We start from the raw sequence: 14,914 nt of genomic DNA, 5'->3' as shown, positions 1-14,914 counted from the left end.
TGCTGCCGCCACTTCAGCTCACTGCCACTGCACTAAGCTGTACCCTTGTTATCTGACGTATGCAGTAACCTCACCTGATTTCATTGCAGTCTGGAGATTCTTAACCCAGTTCCTTAAAATAATCTCCTGATGGGATTCAGGGATCTTCAAGTCCCTTAAAATTGTTTGTAAGACTCAGTGTTTCTGTATGTGCTGATGCCTCTTTCTGCTGAGCAGCTGGATAGCTTTCATCTCTCACAGGGGCCAACGACTCAGAAAAGCTAGAGGATCCCTGTTCCAGTCTTTCCTGATACGACCCATTTCATACTCTGCTGCCAAAGCAGTTGTCCTGAAATCTCCAATAGCAGTTGATTATAAGCTCTCTTCTGATGGATCTGTTTCATTTTTGCCCCTGTCTGAATTCCAAAGCCTGTGGACTCTTTGTTATAGCATGTAAGAGTGGAAGGGGACAGCCAGGAATGCCTCATAAGGCTTTCTGGAGTGCGTAACCCCTTAGCTGGACACGTAGGAGTTACTGGAGCGGAAAAGGAGGTTCCTAAGGTAGAGGGAACCGTGTGAGCCTTGAAGAACAGCTTAGTGCTATCCAGTGATCCAAACACTTTAATGCTTTTTTCATTCTGCTCCTAGCTTACGTTTTCCATCGTGTCTTACCATTATATCACATAGTTCTCCCTGTGCTTCAGATGTTCTAAACCTCTCTGTTCCCCCAGTTTCTCCCTGTGTGCTCACACTTCTGCTTCTTTGTTCATCCTCTTGTGTTGGCCTTGAAGTCCACATCCGGTCAGGTAGGGCAGAGAACACGGGGTGGTGAGGAGACTTGGGGTGGCTGGGAGAAGTGGCCGTTGTGGGGATCTTGAACAAGGTATGCAGTTCCAACAAGGAACAAGGCTATGTGAGTCAGGACCAAGGAATCAAAGCCAGAGTCCAGGCATATGCACAAGTAACCAAAGAGTGAAACACTGAAACCAGGAGGGACTTGTGCTGAGGGGCAGCACAGGGTTACAGGGCAGAAAGCCTAAGTCGGGAAATCTTAGAGACCGAACGAGCAGTGGGAACAGAGTGGAGAGTGGATTTCCCTGGGCACTGTCAGCAGTGGTTGATAACGGGCACTGTGGCTCTCGGCTCAGGTGTTGAACATGCTTATGTGTTTCCTGTTGTGGCAGGAGCCAGTCCCAGTGAGAGCAGCCTGGGACTTGCAGGTGGAAACAGGTAATCGGAGCATTTAGCTCAGATGGAATGTGTGGGCTTGAGGGAAACAATTGCTTCCGGCAGTGAAATCCTAACAGCTTGGCTACATTTAACACAGGACACTTAAAGTGTTTATTGAGAGAACTATTCACATTTGTAATACACTTTTGCCGCTGTGAAGCTCAGAAGTGTATGATTTTGCTCTTTCGTTTTAAATTCTTAAAATAAATTAAAACCTGTAACTTATCTTGGTTTTTTTTTTTTTTTTTCTTTCTCCAGAATATGCCAGATCCTCACAACCTTCCTATAGTGGCTGGTTGGAAAAAATACCCTCTCTTTTTTGGTACTGCTGTATTTGCTTTTGAAGGCATAGGAGTGGTAAGGATTTAGTCTTTATTATTTAAAAAAAAATTTAAGTCAACACAAGGAGTTATGTAGTCAAGCTACATTTTAAAAATGTATGTTTTTTCTTTTTATCTTTTTCCCTAGAAAACAATTTGCAATTTGGTGTGATAGACTTGAATTATAGTTTCGTTCTCCTCCCACTAACCAAGAGTTTAATCATAGATGTATCGCTTAAACTCTCTAATTCTCTTTTTCTTAATTTGTAAAATGAGGGCATTAGAATAGGTGATTTTTAACATTTCATTATGGAAAATTCAGACCTATACAAAATTCAAAGAATGGTATGATAAACTCCTGTGTAAGCACCCAGCTTCAGAAATCATTAACTTACGGCTAACTTTGTTTTACCTATATTCCATCTGCTTTACCAAGTCTAGGTTATATTCAAACTAATTCCAAACATCATATTTTATTTCCTAGATGGTTTGAAATGAATTGAAATTGTTACAAAGTTACTGTTACATAAAAAGAGTGAAATGTAAATTCTCCCTTCAGATTTGGGCATATCATATTTTATTTGAGAAATAATGTTATCATAAAGCTAATACTAAGAGATGCAAGCATCGTGAGGATGCTGAGCTCTTAAATATTTCGATTCAAGGTGCTTCTAGTTTATTTAAAGCCTAGATTGTGTAGATTTGGGGAAAATAGAATATTGCTATTTACTCCATAGCCTGTATTTCACAGTCTGATGGTTTGGTATGGGAGCAAAGCCAGTTATATATTTACATGAACTACAGACAAAATTGATCTAAAAGACAATTTTATGCCATTTTGCTTGGGTTTCTGCTCTCTCTGAATTATCCCTTATGGAATTCTCACTAATTCTTACAGCCCCACTTATTCCTATTACAGACATAACTGTAGACTTTCATTTCTGTCTTTCACTAGTAAGCTCAGTTAACTGCTGGACATTTCCAGTTAAGTGTTGTTCTTCTCACATCTCAAATTCAACACATTCCAAAGTCTGACACATACTTTTTTTTTTAATCCGAAACCAGTTTCACTTTCTCATTTCTCTGATACTTTTACTTTCAGTCACTGAAGCTTGAAACATCAAGGTATCTTCACTCTGTCCCTGGTTTCCTCATTCCTGTCCATAATTAAAACACGTTGAGTCTTCTTTTCATATTTTCCCAAGTCTGTTCCATAAGTGAGCTTGTATGTAAAACATGGACGGTGCTGCTTGACCCAAAAGGAGCCTCTGTGAATGTTAGTGTCCTTCCCTCTCTCCTCTTCCGGCTGCACGGGCACCATCCTTGACCTCAGCCCCTATGTCAGGTCTGGATTATCTCCGGGACATCCCAATTATTCTCTGTTCTCTTTTCTATTAATCACTTTAAATTTCCATTTGGACCTGACTAACTCACCTGAAAAGTGGAGATATCATTAGTTATTATCTCCTGAGGTTATTGTGAGGCCTTTGTGAGATGCTATGTGCCAAGCTTTTAGAAAAGTACCTGGCACATTGTAAGCACTCAGTAAATACTTAGTATTATTATTACTGCTTAGTGTCTTTTACTGTATGGTCAAATTGTATAGCCGAAACCTCCAAAGATTTGCCTAAAAAATTGAACTTTTCAACTAGCCTTTTTTTTTTTAATTTAATGGTTTTTTTTCATAATGAAAATATTTATCTCACAAAATTGACACACAGTAGATACAGATGGATGGATGTAGAAACAATTAGACACATGTGTACACATGGGTCAGTGTAGGTCAGTATACATAGGTATATTTCCTAGCTCTGTCCACTTTGAGAGCTGGAAGCAGTGACACCCAGTAGCAGTGAGCACCCCCAGCACCCAGACAGTGGTTTCTAAATACTATCCTCCAACAAAAGAACTGTAGTTGTTTGGATAAGTGGCTGATTGTAGGGCTGAAGCAGGGACATTCAAGATGAGTCTGGAGCATCCTGTAGTGTCAGGAAGCATAGCAGTGCTCAAAAAGCAAACGAATGGATGCATGTCAGAGGGACACAGGAACCAACCTGATAGAATTCCCAAAGACCAAAGCCAGAACAATACATGCAACGAAATAAATAACAGTGTTTCGGATTCATACTTAAAGTATAGAACAAATATACGTGCATTTGTACTGATACAAATAAATGATTAAATAAATAAGTACATAGGGCAGATTTCCAAATAACTTATGTAGATCCCCCCCCTCCACCTCCCAAGAAGCTGTAACTTAATCCCCCCCAGTCCCTGGAGTGACTTGCTCCAATGACTAGAGCATGGTCAAGGGGAGGGCAAGAACTTTACAGGCAGGGAAACCTGGCAAACACTGCCTTAACCAAGTGATCAAAATGAACTTCAGTGATCGATCATGGTGATGGCATGTGTGTTGAGAAGGGCAGTTCACCTCTGTGGTTTCTTTTTCTAAAACCTACAATCCCAGTCTGGTCATGAAGAAAACATCAGACAAACCCAAATAGAGAGGCAGGACCAGAGACCTATCCAATATCCCTCAAAACTGTCAATAATGAACAATAAGGAAGGGTTGAGAAACTTATCACAGACCAGAGGAGGCTAAGGAGACAAAACAGCAAAATGCAATGTGGTTCCTGGACGGGACTCTGGAGCAGAAAGGGGACATTAGTGGAAAAACGAGTGAAATCCAAATAAAGTCTGGAGTTTAGTAGCAATGCGCCAGTATTGGTTCTTAGTGGTCACACATGCTCTTTGGTTGTGTAAAATGTTAACAGTAGGGGAAACTGGTCAGGAGTGTATGGGAGTCTTCTGTTTATCTCTGCAACTTTTCTGTAAATCTAAAATTGTTCCAAAGTAAAAAGCTTATTTTAAAAAGTTGACAGACCGGTTTGCCTGCTAAGAGCTGATTTCAAATCTTTTTATTTTAAGAATTAAAAAAATCTGTAGTATGAGAGATATGTAACACTTAGAAAATACATCAACAATTATAAGTTTTATCTTAAAGGAAAAAAGACTTGCATGTCAACTATAGAAAAGTTGATTTGTGTTACATATAAGATGGGGTACCAGAGTGTTTTAAACTACTTGCATTCTCTTTTTAGGTCCTTCCACTGGAAAATCAAATGAAAGAGTCAAAGCGCTTCCCCCAAGCATTGAATATTGGCATGGGAATTGTCACAGCTCTGTATGTAACATTGGCTACCTTAGGATATATGTGTTTCCGTGATGAAATCAAAGGCAGCATAACTTTAAATCTTCCCCAAGATGTATGGTAGGTAAAGATGAGTTTGTTAACCTAGTTTGTATATTTTATTGATACAATTTACCAATCTTTCATGATAAAAGGGTGTTCTTGATTTTATGATTTAAACATTTAAACATTTTACTGTGATTTCTTTATTTGTGTAATCTAGATTTTTTTTCATAATCTTCAGAGATCATCTATCATTTTACAGATTCTTGTAGGATTTTTTTTTTTAAGATTAAAAATTGTAGGGTGTTCCAGATTTGAGTAGCATGTTAGGAGTAGAACATAGACTCTTTTAATATGGACTCACTTTAATAAAAAATTTAATAGTTATCCTTGCTGTCAAAAAATCCAACACTCTGGGCTCCGGATACAATGGTACAGCCCATCACTTGTAGCGCTCACTATTTTACTGGTCAGCTTTACCGGTGTATGTGCCCCAAGTCCTGTCTGCACACAGTTAGGACACATTATACAGTTGACCCTTGAACAACATGGGTTTGAACTGCATGGGTCCACTTACATGTGGATTTTTTTCAATAAACATATTTGAAAATGTTGGGATTTGCAACAATTTGAAAAACCTCAGACAAACTATGTAGCCTAGAAATATCAAAAAAATTAAAGTCAGGCACGTCATGAATGTATAAAATACACATACCTACAGAATATGTAGTAATCGGCTATCTATGCTATCAGTAAGGCTTCCAGTCAACAGTAGGCGCTTAGCAGTTAAGTTTTGGGAGAACCAAAAGTTATGTGCGAATTTTCAACTGTGCAGGGTTGGCATCCCAACCCCTGCATTGGTCAGGGGTCAGCTGTAAATGAATAAGATAATATAGTGCATCTTAATATTTTCTTTAATATTAGAACCATATTCTGCTAAATGAAGCAATATATAGGATTTTTCCTTCTTCCAGAGATTGGTCTTCGGAGATTTAAAAAAGATATTGGCAATGGTTATGATGCAGACTTGCTCCCTTATTTATGAAATGGAAAGTAACTCCTTAGTTTTAATAAAAGCAAAGAATAAATTTTGATTTAATTAACATCACACTGCTCCTTTAACTGCTTGGAAAGAAGTCTATGAAACCTTAAATGTTAGCTATTAAATCTTTTGACTGGCTTGCTGATGAGCGTTTGACTGCCATTCAGGAATCATTTGGATCCTGGGTCTTCACTGGAGTGAAAACTTGTGAGAACGTATGTAGGGAGCCATTTATGATGGCAGGAATGTGCCTAGATAGTTTCCAGGATGAACAAACAGCACAAATGCAACATGTTTTACCTTTTTTTAATTATAGTTTTACTTCAGCTGTGACATAATTGTAAACCTGTTTCAAGATGGAAACATGTTTCAATGTTACACATTTATTTCACGCTGGAGACATGACTATAAACAAGATACGTGGTTGCTCAGCATATATTTCATTAACCTGTTTTATATTATATATTATGTACTTTTGTCTCCTTCAAATGTGCTTTTCTATTTTTGTAATAGTTTAATATGGACTAGAAACTTCAACAGCTTAATGTAAGAGAATCAAAAGTAAAATTATGGTAGTTCAGTTCCTCTTTCAAATACTGTGTACAGTGTCTAGAAGATAGAATGGTATTTTTCTCTACTTAAAAATAATACTTAAATTAAATCCTAAAAATAATCTTTTAAATACATTTGACAAGTACCTTTAACATCAACTATAAAATGTAAGTGGGAAAACAATCTCAGAATTCTCCCCAACTCGTATTCATGAAAGTATTCAAAGAAAAGTTTAAGGAGCGGGGACTGAGGTGGGAGTGCGCACAGGAGGTGAGGGGTTCCTGTCCCTGGGGAGTAAAGAACGCGCTGAAGGATAAATGGGCAGGATACAGAGGGAGAGCTCTAGGCATTCACAGCGCAGTCCTGAGGTGACAGCTGTCCCTGCCGTAGCTCTGGTGGAGCCTTCCCTTTCTCTGCATCCCTCCCCACCTCCCGTCTTGTCCCTGATGGCTTTGGCTCTCCAGTAAGAATGGAACTAGTCTCAAGCCTTGGTTAAGAGGGACTATCAATTTCTATCCAAGAAAGCCTTGCTGGACACCTGCTTTTTATTGAGAAGAGGAGGGCCTAGTACAGGTGTCCTAAGAAACAAAAGTCTGCAAAACAGAACAAAACAAAACGGAAAGGCAAGTCAAGAGACTCTTCTCTAGAGAACTTCTGTTGAGGAACACCTCCTCATTGTGAAGATACGCCTTTTGTGGGCCCCAGTCTGTCTATTTATGGTCTGCAGCTGGTACCGTTGAAATAATAGCCATGGCTGAGGGACACGGGAGGGCAGATCCTTGTCTTTTTACAGTGATAGTCTTCTGTAAAATGAGAACTTCGAACTAGAATAATCGTGGGGTTACAGCTAAGCTTCCTGTCTTGATACGCTGTGTATGAGCCCGCTCTTTCCTCCCCTCGCTGTGCTTAAGCAGGGGGCCTCGCGATGCAGAGACAGTGCAGAGTGCTCCCGATCAGCTGAGTGTGGAAGCCCGTGACTGTCACCATAGGGACGTCATAGTCACTACCTGTGAGCAGATGTCGGGCCTTTGATGCCACGTTGACTGAAAGTCTCAGAGTTCGTAAGGGGTGTTTCTGAGTGATTAGAAGCAGCCCCAGAGTAAAGCAAGTATGGATTATAGTGGCTCCAAGTTACTATTGATTGTTTATTACCCTCAATCTTAGTGAGGCATCATCTTTTAAAACTAGTTGTGAGTAATGTTGTTTGATACATTGCATTTAGTGTTTCAAGTAAAGGGTATATTTTAAAGATGATAATAAAGCAAATTTACAATTCTGAGCTAGAACATTAGCACCTTGAAGGCAGGAACCCTGCACCTTCCGGGTTTATGATGCATCCCCACACTGTAGCACATTATTCAGCACTTACCAGGCACTTAGTAAATGCTCGTGAAATAGCATCCTAGGCACGGAAGCATCTCACTTGTTACCACCAGTCTGAGTCAGACGATGTTTTAGCAGTGATTTTCTAACACTTCCTCTAAAGTAGCCCAAACGGCAGGCACACTTCTACTAAGAAGTATCAAGGGTGGTAGATTTACATACAGACAAACACTGAGAAGCAGTAAGGTGACTTCTGCTGTCTCACATGTGGCATTCTTTGTGAAGCAAGTATTAGGGAAAATTCAATCAATTTGATCAGCTAGGCGATCAGCTACGTGAACTCTGAGGAGTTTGTTACCTAAGATTTAGGCAAGAATGGACTCACCGGGAGGCACAGTGAATAAAGAAATAGAAAATTTAAGGAAGCTGGTAAAAGGAGATTCATATACTCTGGACTGTTTCCTTTGTCCTGACCCTCACGCATTCTTAATGATCCCCTTCCAATATTAAAGTTGGCTATAACCAGGAATCCTGGCCCAAACTGCCTCTGCCTTTCCTTTCCCCTTGCCTCTGTCATTTTTTTCATCAGAATGACTGTTATTAATTATATTAAATTTAAAATGAAGAGCATCTATCAAATTCATTTATTCACCTAAGAGATATTTGTTGTATGCCTTTTATGTACCGGGTGCTGTTCCCAGGCACTAGAGATACAGCAGTGAACAGATAAAAATCTCTTCTTCAGAACACTTACATTGTGGTGAACGCAGCACAAAAGCTTGGTTGTTCAAAGCATTCAGTCTAGTGATGAATACTAGATAACTCTGTCTTATTTTTTTTTTCACTTAGAATGACATGAGGTCCTTGGTAAAGACTAACTAGCTCTTAAAAAGGCTTCTTGTCTTCTTGACAGAGCTTAACCCTCAAGATTCTTAACTTGAATGTCATGAAAGATCCAAGAGGGAAAGTAGGTTATTAGATTCTTTCCAAGAATAGCTTCTGTGTTCAACCTTGAGAGAAAGAGAATCAGTCAGCCACTTATTTCCCAGGCTGGCTTTAAAAAAATTGAAGGTATTTATATCTTTAAATTTAGGTTAAGTATTGATTTGTTAGCCAGTGTGGGGAAAAGAATAGAAACATTGCCATTTTTGAAGTCCTGTGTGTTCACTGGAACATTTCGTTGTTTTCCCCCCATAATCTGATTCTGTGTATTGACTGCAAAGTGATTATTTTAAAAAATACATTTCTGTGTTTTACTAAGATACTATATTTATAACAGACTTTCTTCAAGCCAGAATCATTTTATTTTTGAAGTATTTTTACTTGTGATATTGATTGGCTATAGTTTCTAAGAATTACCTATCCATACCCATTTTTGATCATTAATATTAATTTAATTAATATTGAATAAGTCTCTATCCCCTGCTAAGTGCATGGGGTGTTACACGGAGAAGAATAAAACATAGTCTCTGACTTTCAAGAACTTTGGCACTGAGTTTTTAAATACATTTTAATGTGCACTTTAAAGTGGACCAAATATTATTTAAATTTTGTTTTATGTTCTTATATATCCTCAAAGCAAATTCCTGTCACTTAAAGCAAGTTTTTTATCCTTTTGAGAGACAGTTTACTGGGTAGATTCTTTCAACTCTTCATTTCTAAAACTTAGTGCACATGGACAATTCCCATAGATACTTAAACCAAAATGAGAACAAAGGCTGATAGTATACATAGAAAAGTTGAGTAGAGGAAATAGTTTAGAGTGCTTGAAAATATAGATGTCAAACATAGAAATGTGAGTTCTTGAAACAGAAAAGAAGTAAGAGCGGAACACTTGATTTTAAAAGATGCAGCATTTTTCTTAAACACTCTCATTTCTGTATTTCTCTTCTTTGGTGGGTGATTATGGTGGACTTCTGCAAGACCCAGACCATTTTATTTCCCATTTTTACTCTCTGTAATGCCAAAGAATAGTAATTACATATAATTAATATTACAGAATGGTATTAATAATAATCAGATTCTCAACCTTTACAGTTTGTTTTGTATCAATAGAGAAGTAATTATATGCATAATGATGTAGTTTTAAATATATTATTAACTGTATTTTTTAAACATGTTAAGTTAAAGGTCATTAAAAAAGGAATGTTCTAATAATAAACTGATAAGAATGTTCATTTAATTCTCCACAGTTACATACCAGAGAATGTGAAGCAGGAGTCTTTGGTTATACATTACGTTTTGATAGTGTGACCATGTGTGTTTAAACTTTAACCGTGAGGCTGAGAAGTAGATCTTGAGATCATTTTAAAGTTAAGATTGTATTGTTGCCAGCTGCGCGGAGTTTCTTCTTTCCTTAATTGTGCTGTTCGTAGTGTTTTCAAATCTGTTTCTACTCAGCGTTGTCCCTTCCTCCTTCACTCATATGATGAACACGTTATAGGAGGAGACTTACTGAATTCCTTCTTGCTTGGCCACAGTTTACAAAACTGTTTGTAATCTTAAATACTTTATTAAGACTTAAGAAACAAGCTTTAAATCCTAATTGGTGTTGAGGCCTTTCTTTACCAAAAGTGTAATATTTTATGTCCCTTTGAAATGATTACATTTTTTCCTAAGAAAGAATCACTCTTCCCTGTCCATGGGCCACTGAGGGGGGCATATAGAACTGTTCTAAAGTGGGGCGATGGTGGCCGTCAGTGATGGTTCTCCTGGAAGAGGGCATACGTGTTGATCACTACCCCTAATGCTGCAGCACATTCAATCCATCGTCTCCTCTCCAGTTTATGTCTTAAAGAGTACAGGGGTGATTGAGTTTTTCTTTTCACTGTTGTAAAATACTCAAAATTTCAAAATATATGGCACGTTTATTTTCTCTAACCCAAGGGCATAGGTTCTATAGAGTCCTGCAATTCTACATTTTCTATTGTTATCAACATTTAATAAGTCTTCTCTTGCCAGACAAAAGGAAGTTTACCAAAGCCTTTATCAAGACATGCATGCTGAGTTTTGACAGGAGGCTTTTTGTAAAGTAGAAATATAAAGTTATTAATAAAACTGGAAATGGCTGTTCTGTTTGGAACCACTGGGCATCCAAAGAGAAGTCCACTTGGACAAAGCAGCAACAACCCAGCCCAACACCGTTACTTCCCTTGTTGGCATAACTTTAACGTAGTTGGAATTCCTGTATAATCTGAAGAACGTTTTGAAATATTTAGATGCCCTCCTTTGGGATTTAAGAATGATGACACTTCTGCAACTAATGATGTGCTACCAAGGTTTTTCACACAAGGAGAACTGTAACTCAGAGTTCAGTATGAAGTTTCTCTTCCAGGTATAGATTCCTGAGATACCAGAGACATACAATATGCTCAGTTCTTTAAAAGAAAGTTGAGAAGATGTTAGGTCTTCATGGGACTCAGCCTAACCTTCAGAACATTGGCTTAGCCTAAATGAAATCTTTCCAGCAATGTATCCTAAACCTTTACATGCCACATTCAAGCCTTCTAGACTTGTCAAAACAAATCGTCCATCTGTCATCTAAAAATTTAGTAGAGACCAGCTGGCTTTTTAAAAATAAACGAGCATAAGATTGTTTACTAAGTCTGAGAGTCTGTTTCTGTTTTGTAGGTGAGTTCGTAGTGTCTTTTTTTTTAGATTCCACATATGAGTGATATCATATGGTATTTTTCTTTCTCTTTCTGAAAAATAAAAGAGGGAAAAAAAGAAAATGAAAAAAAAACAAGCATTTAATTAGTAAGATACTGGCATAAGTTTGTATTGGATTTCTCGTCTAGCTTAACATTAAAAATAAAAAAGAAGCTAGATTGGTATTAAGGCAGCAGCATGCATGAACCTGGCAGGCATGATGCTGAGTGAAATAAGCTAGACAGAGTAAGATAGATACTGCATGGTATCACTTATATGTGGGATCTGGAAAAAAAAAAAAGTCGAACTTAAACAGAATACATTAGTGGTTGCTACGGGCAGGTGGATGGGGGAAAAGAGAAGAGTTTGGTAAAAGGGTACAGACTTTCAGTTATAAAATGAATAAGGGCTGAGCATCTAATGTATGACATGGTGACTGTGATTGATAATACTATATTGTATAATTGAAGTTTGCTAAGAGAGTAGAATCAAAGTGTTCTCCCCAAACAAAAGAGGCAAATACTCGAGGTGATGGATATGTTAATTAACTCTGTAGTGGGAATTCTTTCATAATGTATACATATGTCAAATCATCAGGTTGCACACTTTAGATATACTATAATTTCATTGGTCAGTTGTACTTCAATAAAGCTGAAAATAAAAGAATGACTAAATTTTGAATTTTTTAACAGGTTATATCAATCGGTGAAAATCCTGTATTCCTTCGGCATCTTTGTGACATATTCAATTCAGTTCTATGTTCCAGCAGAAATAATCATCCCTGTGATCACATCCAAATTTCATGCTAAATGGAAGCAAATCTGTGAATTTGCAGTAAGGTCCTTCTTGGTTACTATTACTTGTAAGTATCAATATGTATTTAGATCATAATGGTTTTTTTATTGTTGGATTTCTTGTAATGAAGTTACTTAATACATATTTTTTATATTTTTTAAAACAATTTTGTTCATAAAGCTAGGATCCATTTTGGTTTAAAATTCTGTTATTCTGCTGCTATAGAAGAAAAACACAAACCGGACCCTATCACACTTAAAACAACTAATCAGATTATTACCCTGGAAATGACATCACTCATGATTGAAATACAAGTGTATTTAGATGCATAAGAGATGCATATGTCAGATGGGTAAGAGACCCCTTATTATGTTGTTGATACACATTTTACTTTGGTTTTCTGGTTTTCCTCAGGTTTTTTATGTCTGCTCACTTTTGTGTATTTAACAGTTTAACTCTTCATAATTGCCTATAGGGATGGGTTTTGTTTTGCTTTGGTCTCTAATAATTTTGGTGGCTTATTTTACTTACTATTTGAAGGAGTGTATATAATCTCTTATTTAAGTTTCACATTATAAAATGCCTCCAAAAAGTAGAATGAATAATGGAGACTTGTGGAGAGGGAGCTTGAGTGCGGTATAGCGGAAAAAGAGTGACTTTTAGAGTCACACTGACCTGATGGCTCAGAGTCAAGCCTACCACCTACTTGCTGGTGTCATTAGGTAAGGTACGTACCATCTCTGAGCCCCTTTCCTCAACTGTGAAATGAAGATGAGACATTTCCAATTATTAGCAAAGTAGGTAGAAGTTGTTGCCATCATTATTGTCACCACTTCTATTATAACCACAAATAGAAATACGACTGCAGCACTGAGCTAACTAATGGCATTGCCTAGAATGATACCACGGACGAGATTACTGGTTTTCAGGGGAACACACAGCTTTGGACGATATGAATAACCATCTTGGCCCATTCAAGGTTCGAGGATGGTAGACCTAGAAATTCCGGGCAACTCTGAAAATTGCCTTGAGCAGCTTGGACTTACACCTACATTTAAAGAACTGGGTGTATTAGATTTTGTTCAAAGAAAAAGCAAAGCTGGGGAAAGTAGATGAAACTTATCTTTCAAAATAATCATTTAAACAAACTATGTCAACTAATAAAGCAAATCACATTGAGAAATGAAGTTACTGGCGCCCCTACTCTGATGACTGATGAAACGTTCAGTAGGAAAAAGTTAAGTTAAAACGTTTCAGAATATTTTTTATGCATTGCTTTTATTGATATTTTGACAACTGTACTAAATAAAAAGACTTATTTCAAAGTCCTTTTATCGATAGATGGAAGACAGCTCTATTGTGAAAGTACATCTCCTTTGAAAGCTAGTTACTGAAACTCTCTGAAAGGAGCTTGAGGAGGGTGTTAAGGGGTCCGGCACTTGGATCACTTCATCTGTTCCTGCACAGCGGCTGCTTGTCCCGTGCCGAGCCGCCATCCACTGAGGGACAGACCATGCTGCACATCTGCTGCCGGGAGTTCATTGCCAGAAGCCAGGGCTTTTCCTCAGGAGCTGAGTTCATGGCACAGAGGAGTGCAGCCTTTTCTTTGCTGCTGCTTTGTTTTGTTGAAGATAGTTAAAGCTACTTAACTGTATATGAGGGTAGTAGGACAGAGAGAACACAAACCATGCAGTACTCCTTTCTGCCTCAGTGAGACACAGCATCGGATGCCGAGCTCTGTTTACGTCTTCGGCACATCCTTCCAAACTGAAGTAAAAGCCAACTGGTATTCATGACAGGGCTGTTCTGTATCTGTTCCTCAAAGCACTGGGAAAGATTCAGGCGCAGGCTCCTTACTGACGAACATGTGGAGGGCTGACAGGACCTCGTAATGTTCCGAGAGCAGGCTGTGCAGCACCAGCAGTGAGAGAGGAGGCTCGGCTGGGCGTGCGTGGAAAATTGAGTATCTTCACTGTTCCATAATCCTTCCCCAGCACTGACTCCACATAGTAAGGGTCTTCAGCGTCATGGGCATATCAGCGTGGGTTACACGGGTTATGTCCAAGTCTCCACTGAGCATTTGAACCCTCATTTCACAGTGTCTTCTTAATGGAACTCAGAAGCTTGAAAAGATGGCTCAGACTCTTCCTGCGTGTTCCCTGTAGGCACTTACCTGCTAAGTAGATTCACACAGATGAGGAAGAAGAGTGGATAGGAAGTGGCCAGGGGCCACCATTGACTGTAATAAATGCCTTTTATTTTCAAAGCGAATCTATAGAAAAAGCTATTACATTTTGACTTGAGACCAGTATTTTGATTCCATGTTTAAATTGAGTCAGCAAAATACGTTAAATACTACTTATTTCTGTTATTGTCCAATTCATTGATCCTTCTACTATTTCTGATTTGAAAAGTCCTTGGCTTTGAGAGTATGCTTTCTCCTTTTAGAATGACTGCATAAAGCACAAATCTTTAGTAGCTTCTAAAATACTAACAAAAAACACTAAAATCTTTCATTCAAATTAGTTGCCAGCGCAGGGGTCGGGGGGTAATACCTCAGTGGTAGAGCGCCTGCCTTAGCATGCGTGAGGTCTTGGGTTCTATCCCCAGTACCTCCATTAAAAAAATACTAAGTTAGTTGCCACTGCAGATGAGAAAAAGTACCATTCTTTATCCTAATACTCTGTCTTAGAGTAAGTAGCTATATGAAGAGGACCATTCACTGTTTGTGTAGTTAAAATGTATATGCTAGCATGTTTCCCACAGTTTTGTTGTTGATGTTAATATCAAGCACTTTATTTTTTTCTTTGATATATCTGCTTTCACCATTTA

The 14,914-nt window shown here is 38.2% G+C and overlaps 1 protein-coding gene across 2 annotated transcripts in view; it reads left to right on the top strand.

Moving 5' to 3' along the window:
- Positions 1-14,914, top strand: part of SLC36A4 (solute carrier family 36 member 4) — a 42,275-nt gene that overhangs the window by 23,822 nt on the left and 3,539 nt on the right. For both annotated transcript variants that reach the window (XM_031460540.2, XM_031460542.2), the window contains 3 exons: positions 1,468-1,566; positions 4,631-4,800; positions 11,980-12,149. In XM_031460540.2, the coding sequence (XP_031316400.1) occupies positions 1,468-1,566; positions 4,631-4,800; positions 11,980-12,149 (439 nt within the window). The remainder of the gene's footprint in view (positions 1-1,467; positions 1,567-4,630; positions 4,801-11,979; positions 12,150-14,914) is intronic.

Source organism: Camelus dromedarius, chromosome 12 (assembly GCF_036321535.1).
Source record: "Camelus dromedarius isolate mCamDro1 chromosome 12, mCamDro1.pat, whole genome shotgun sequence".
Classification (NCBI taxonomy): Eukaryota; Metazoa; Chordata; class Mammalia; order Artiodactyla; family Camelidae; genus Camelus; species Camelus dromedarius.
Note: the sequence above shows the minus strand (reverse complement) of the source record. Positions and strands in the feature narration are given on the sequence as shown.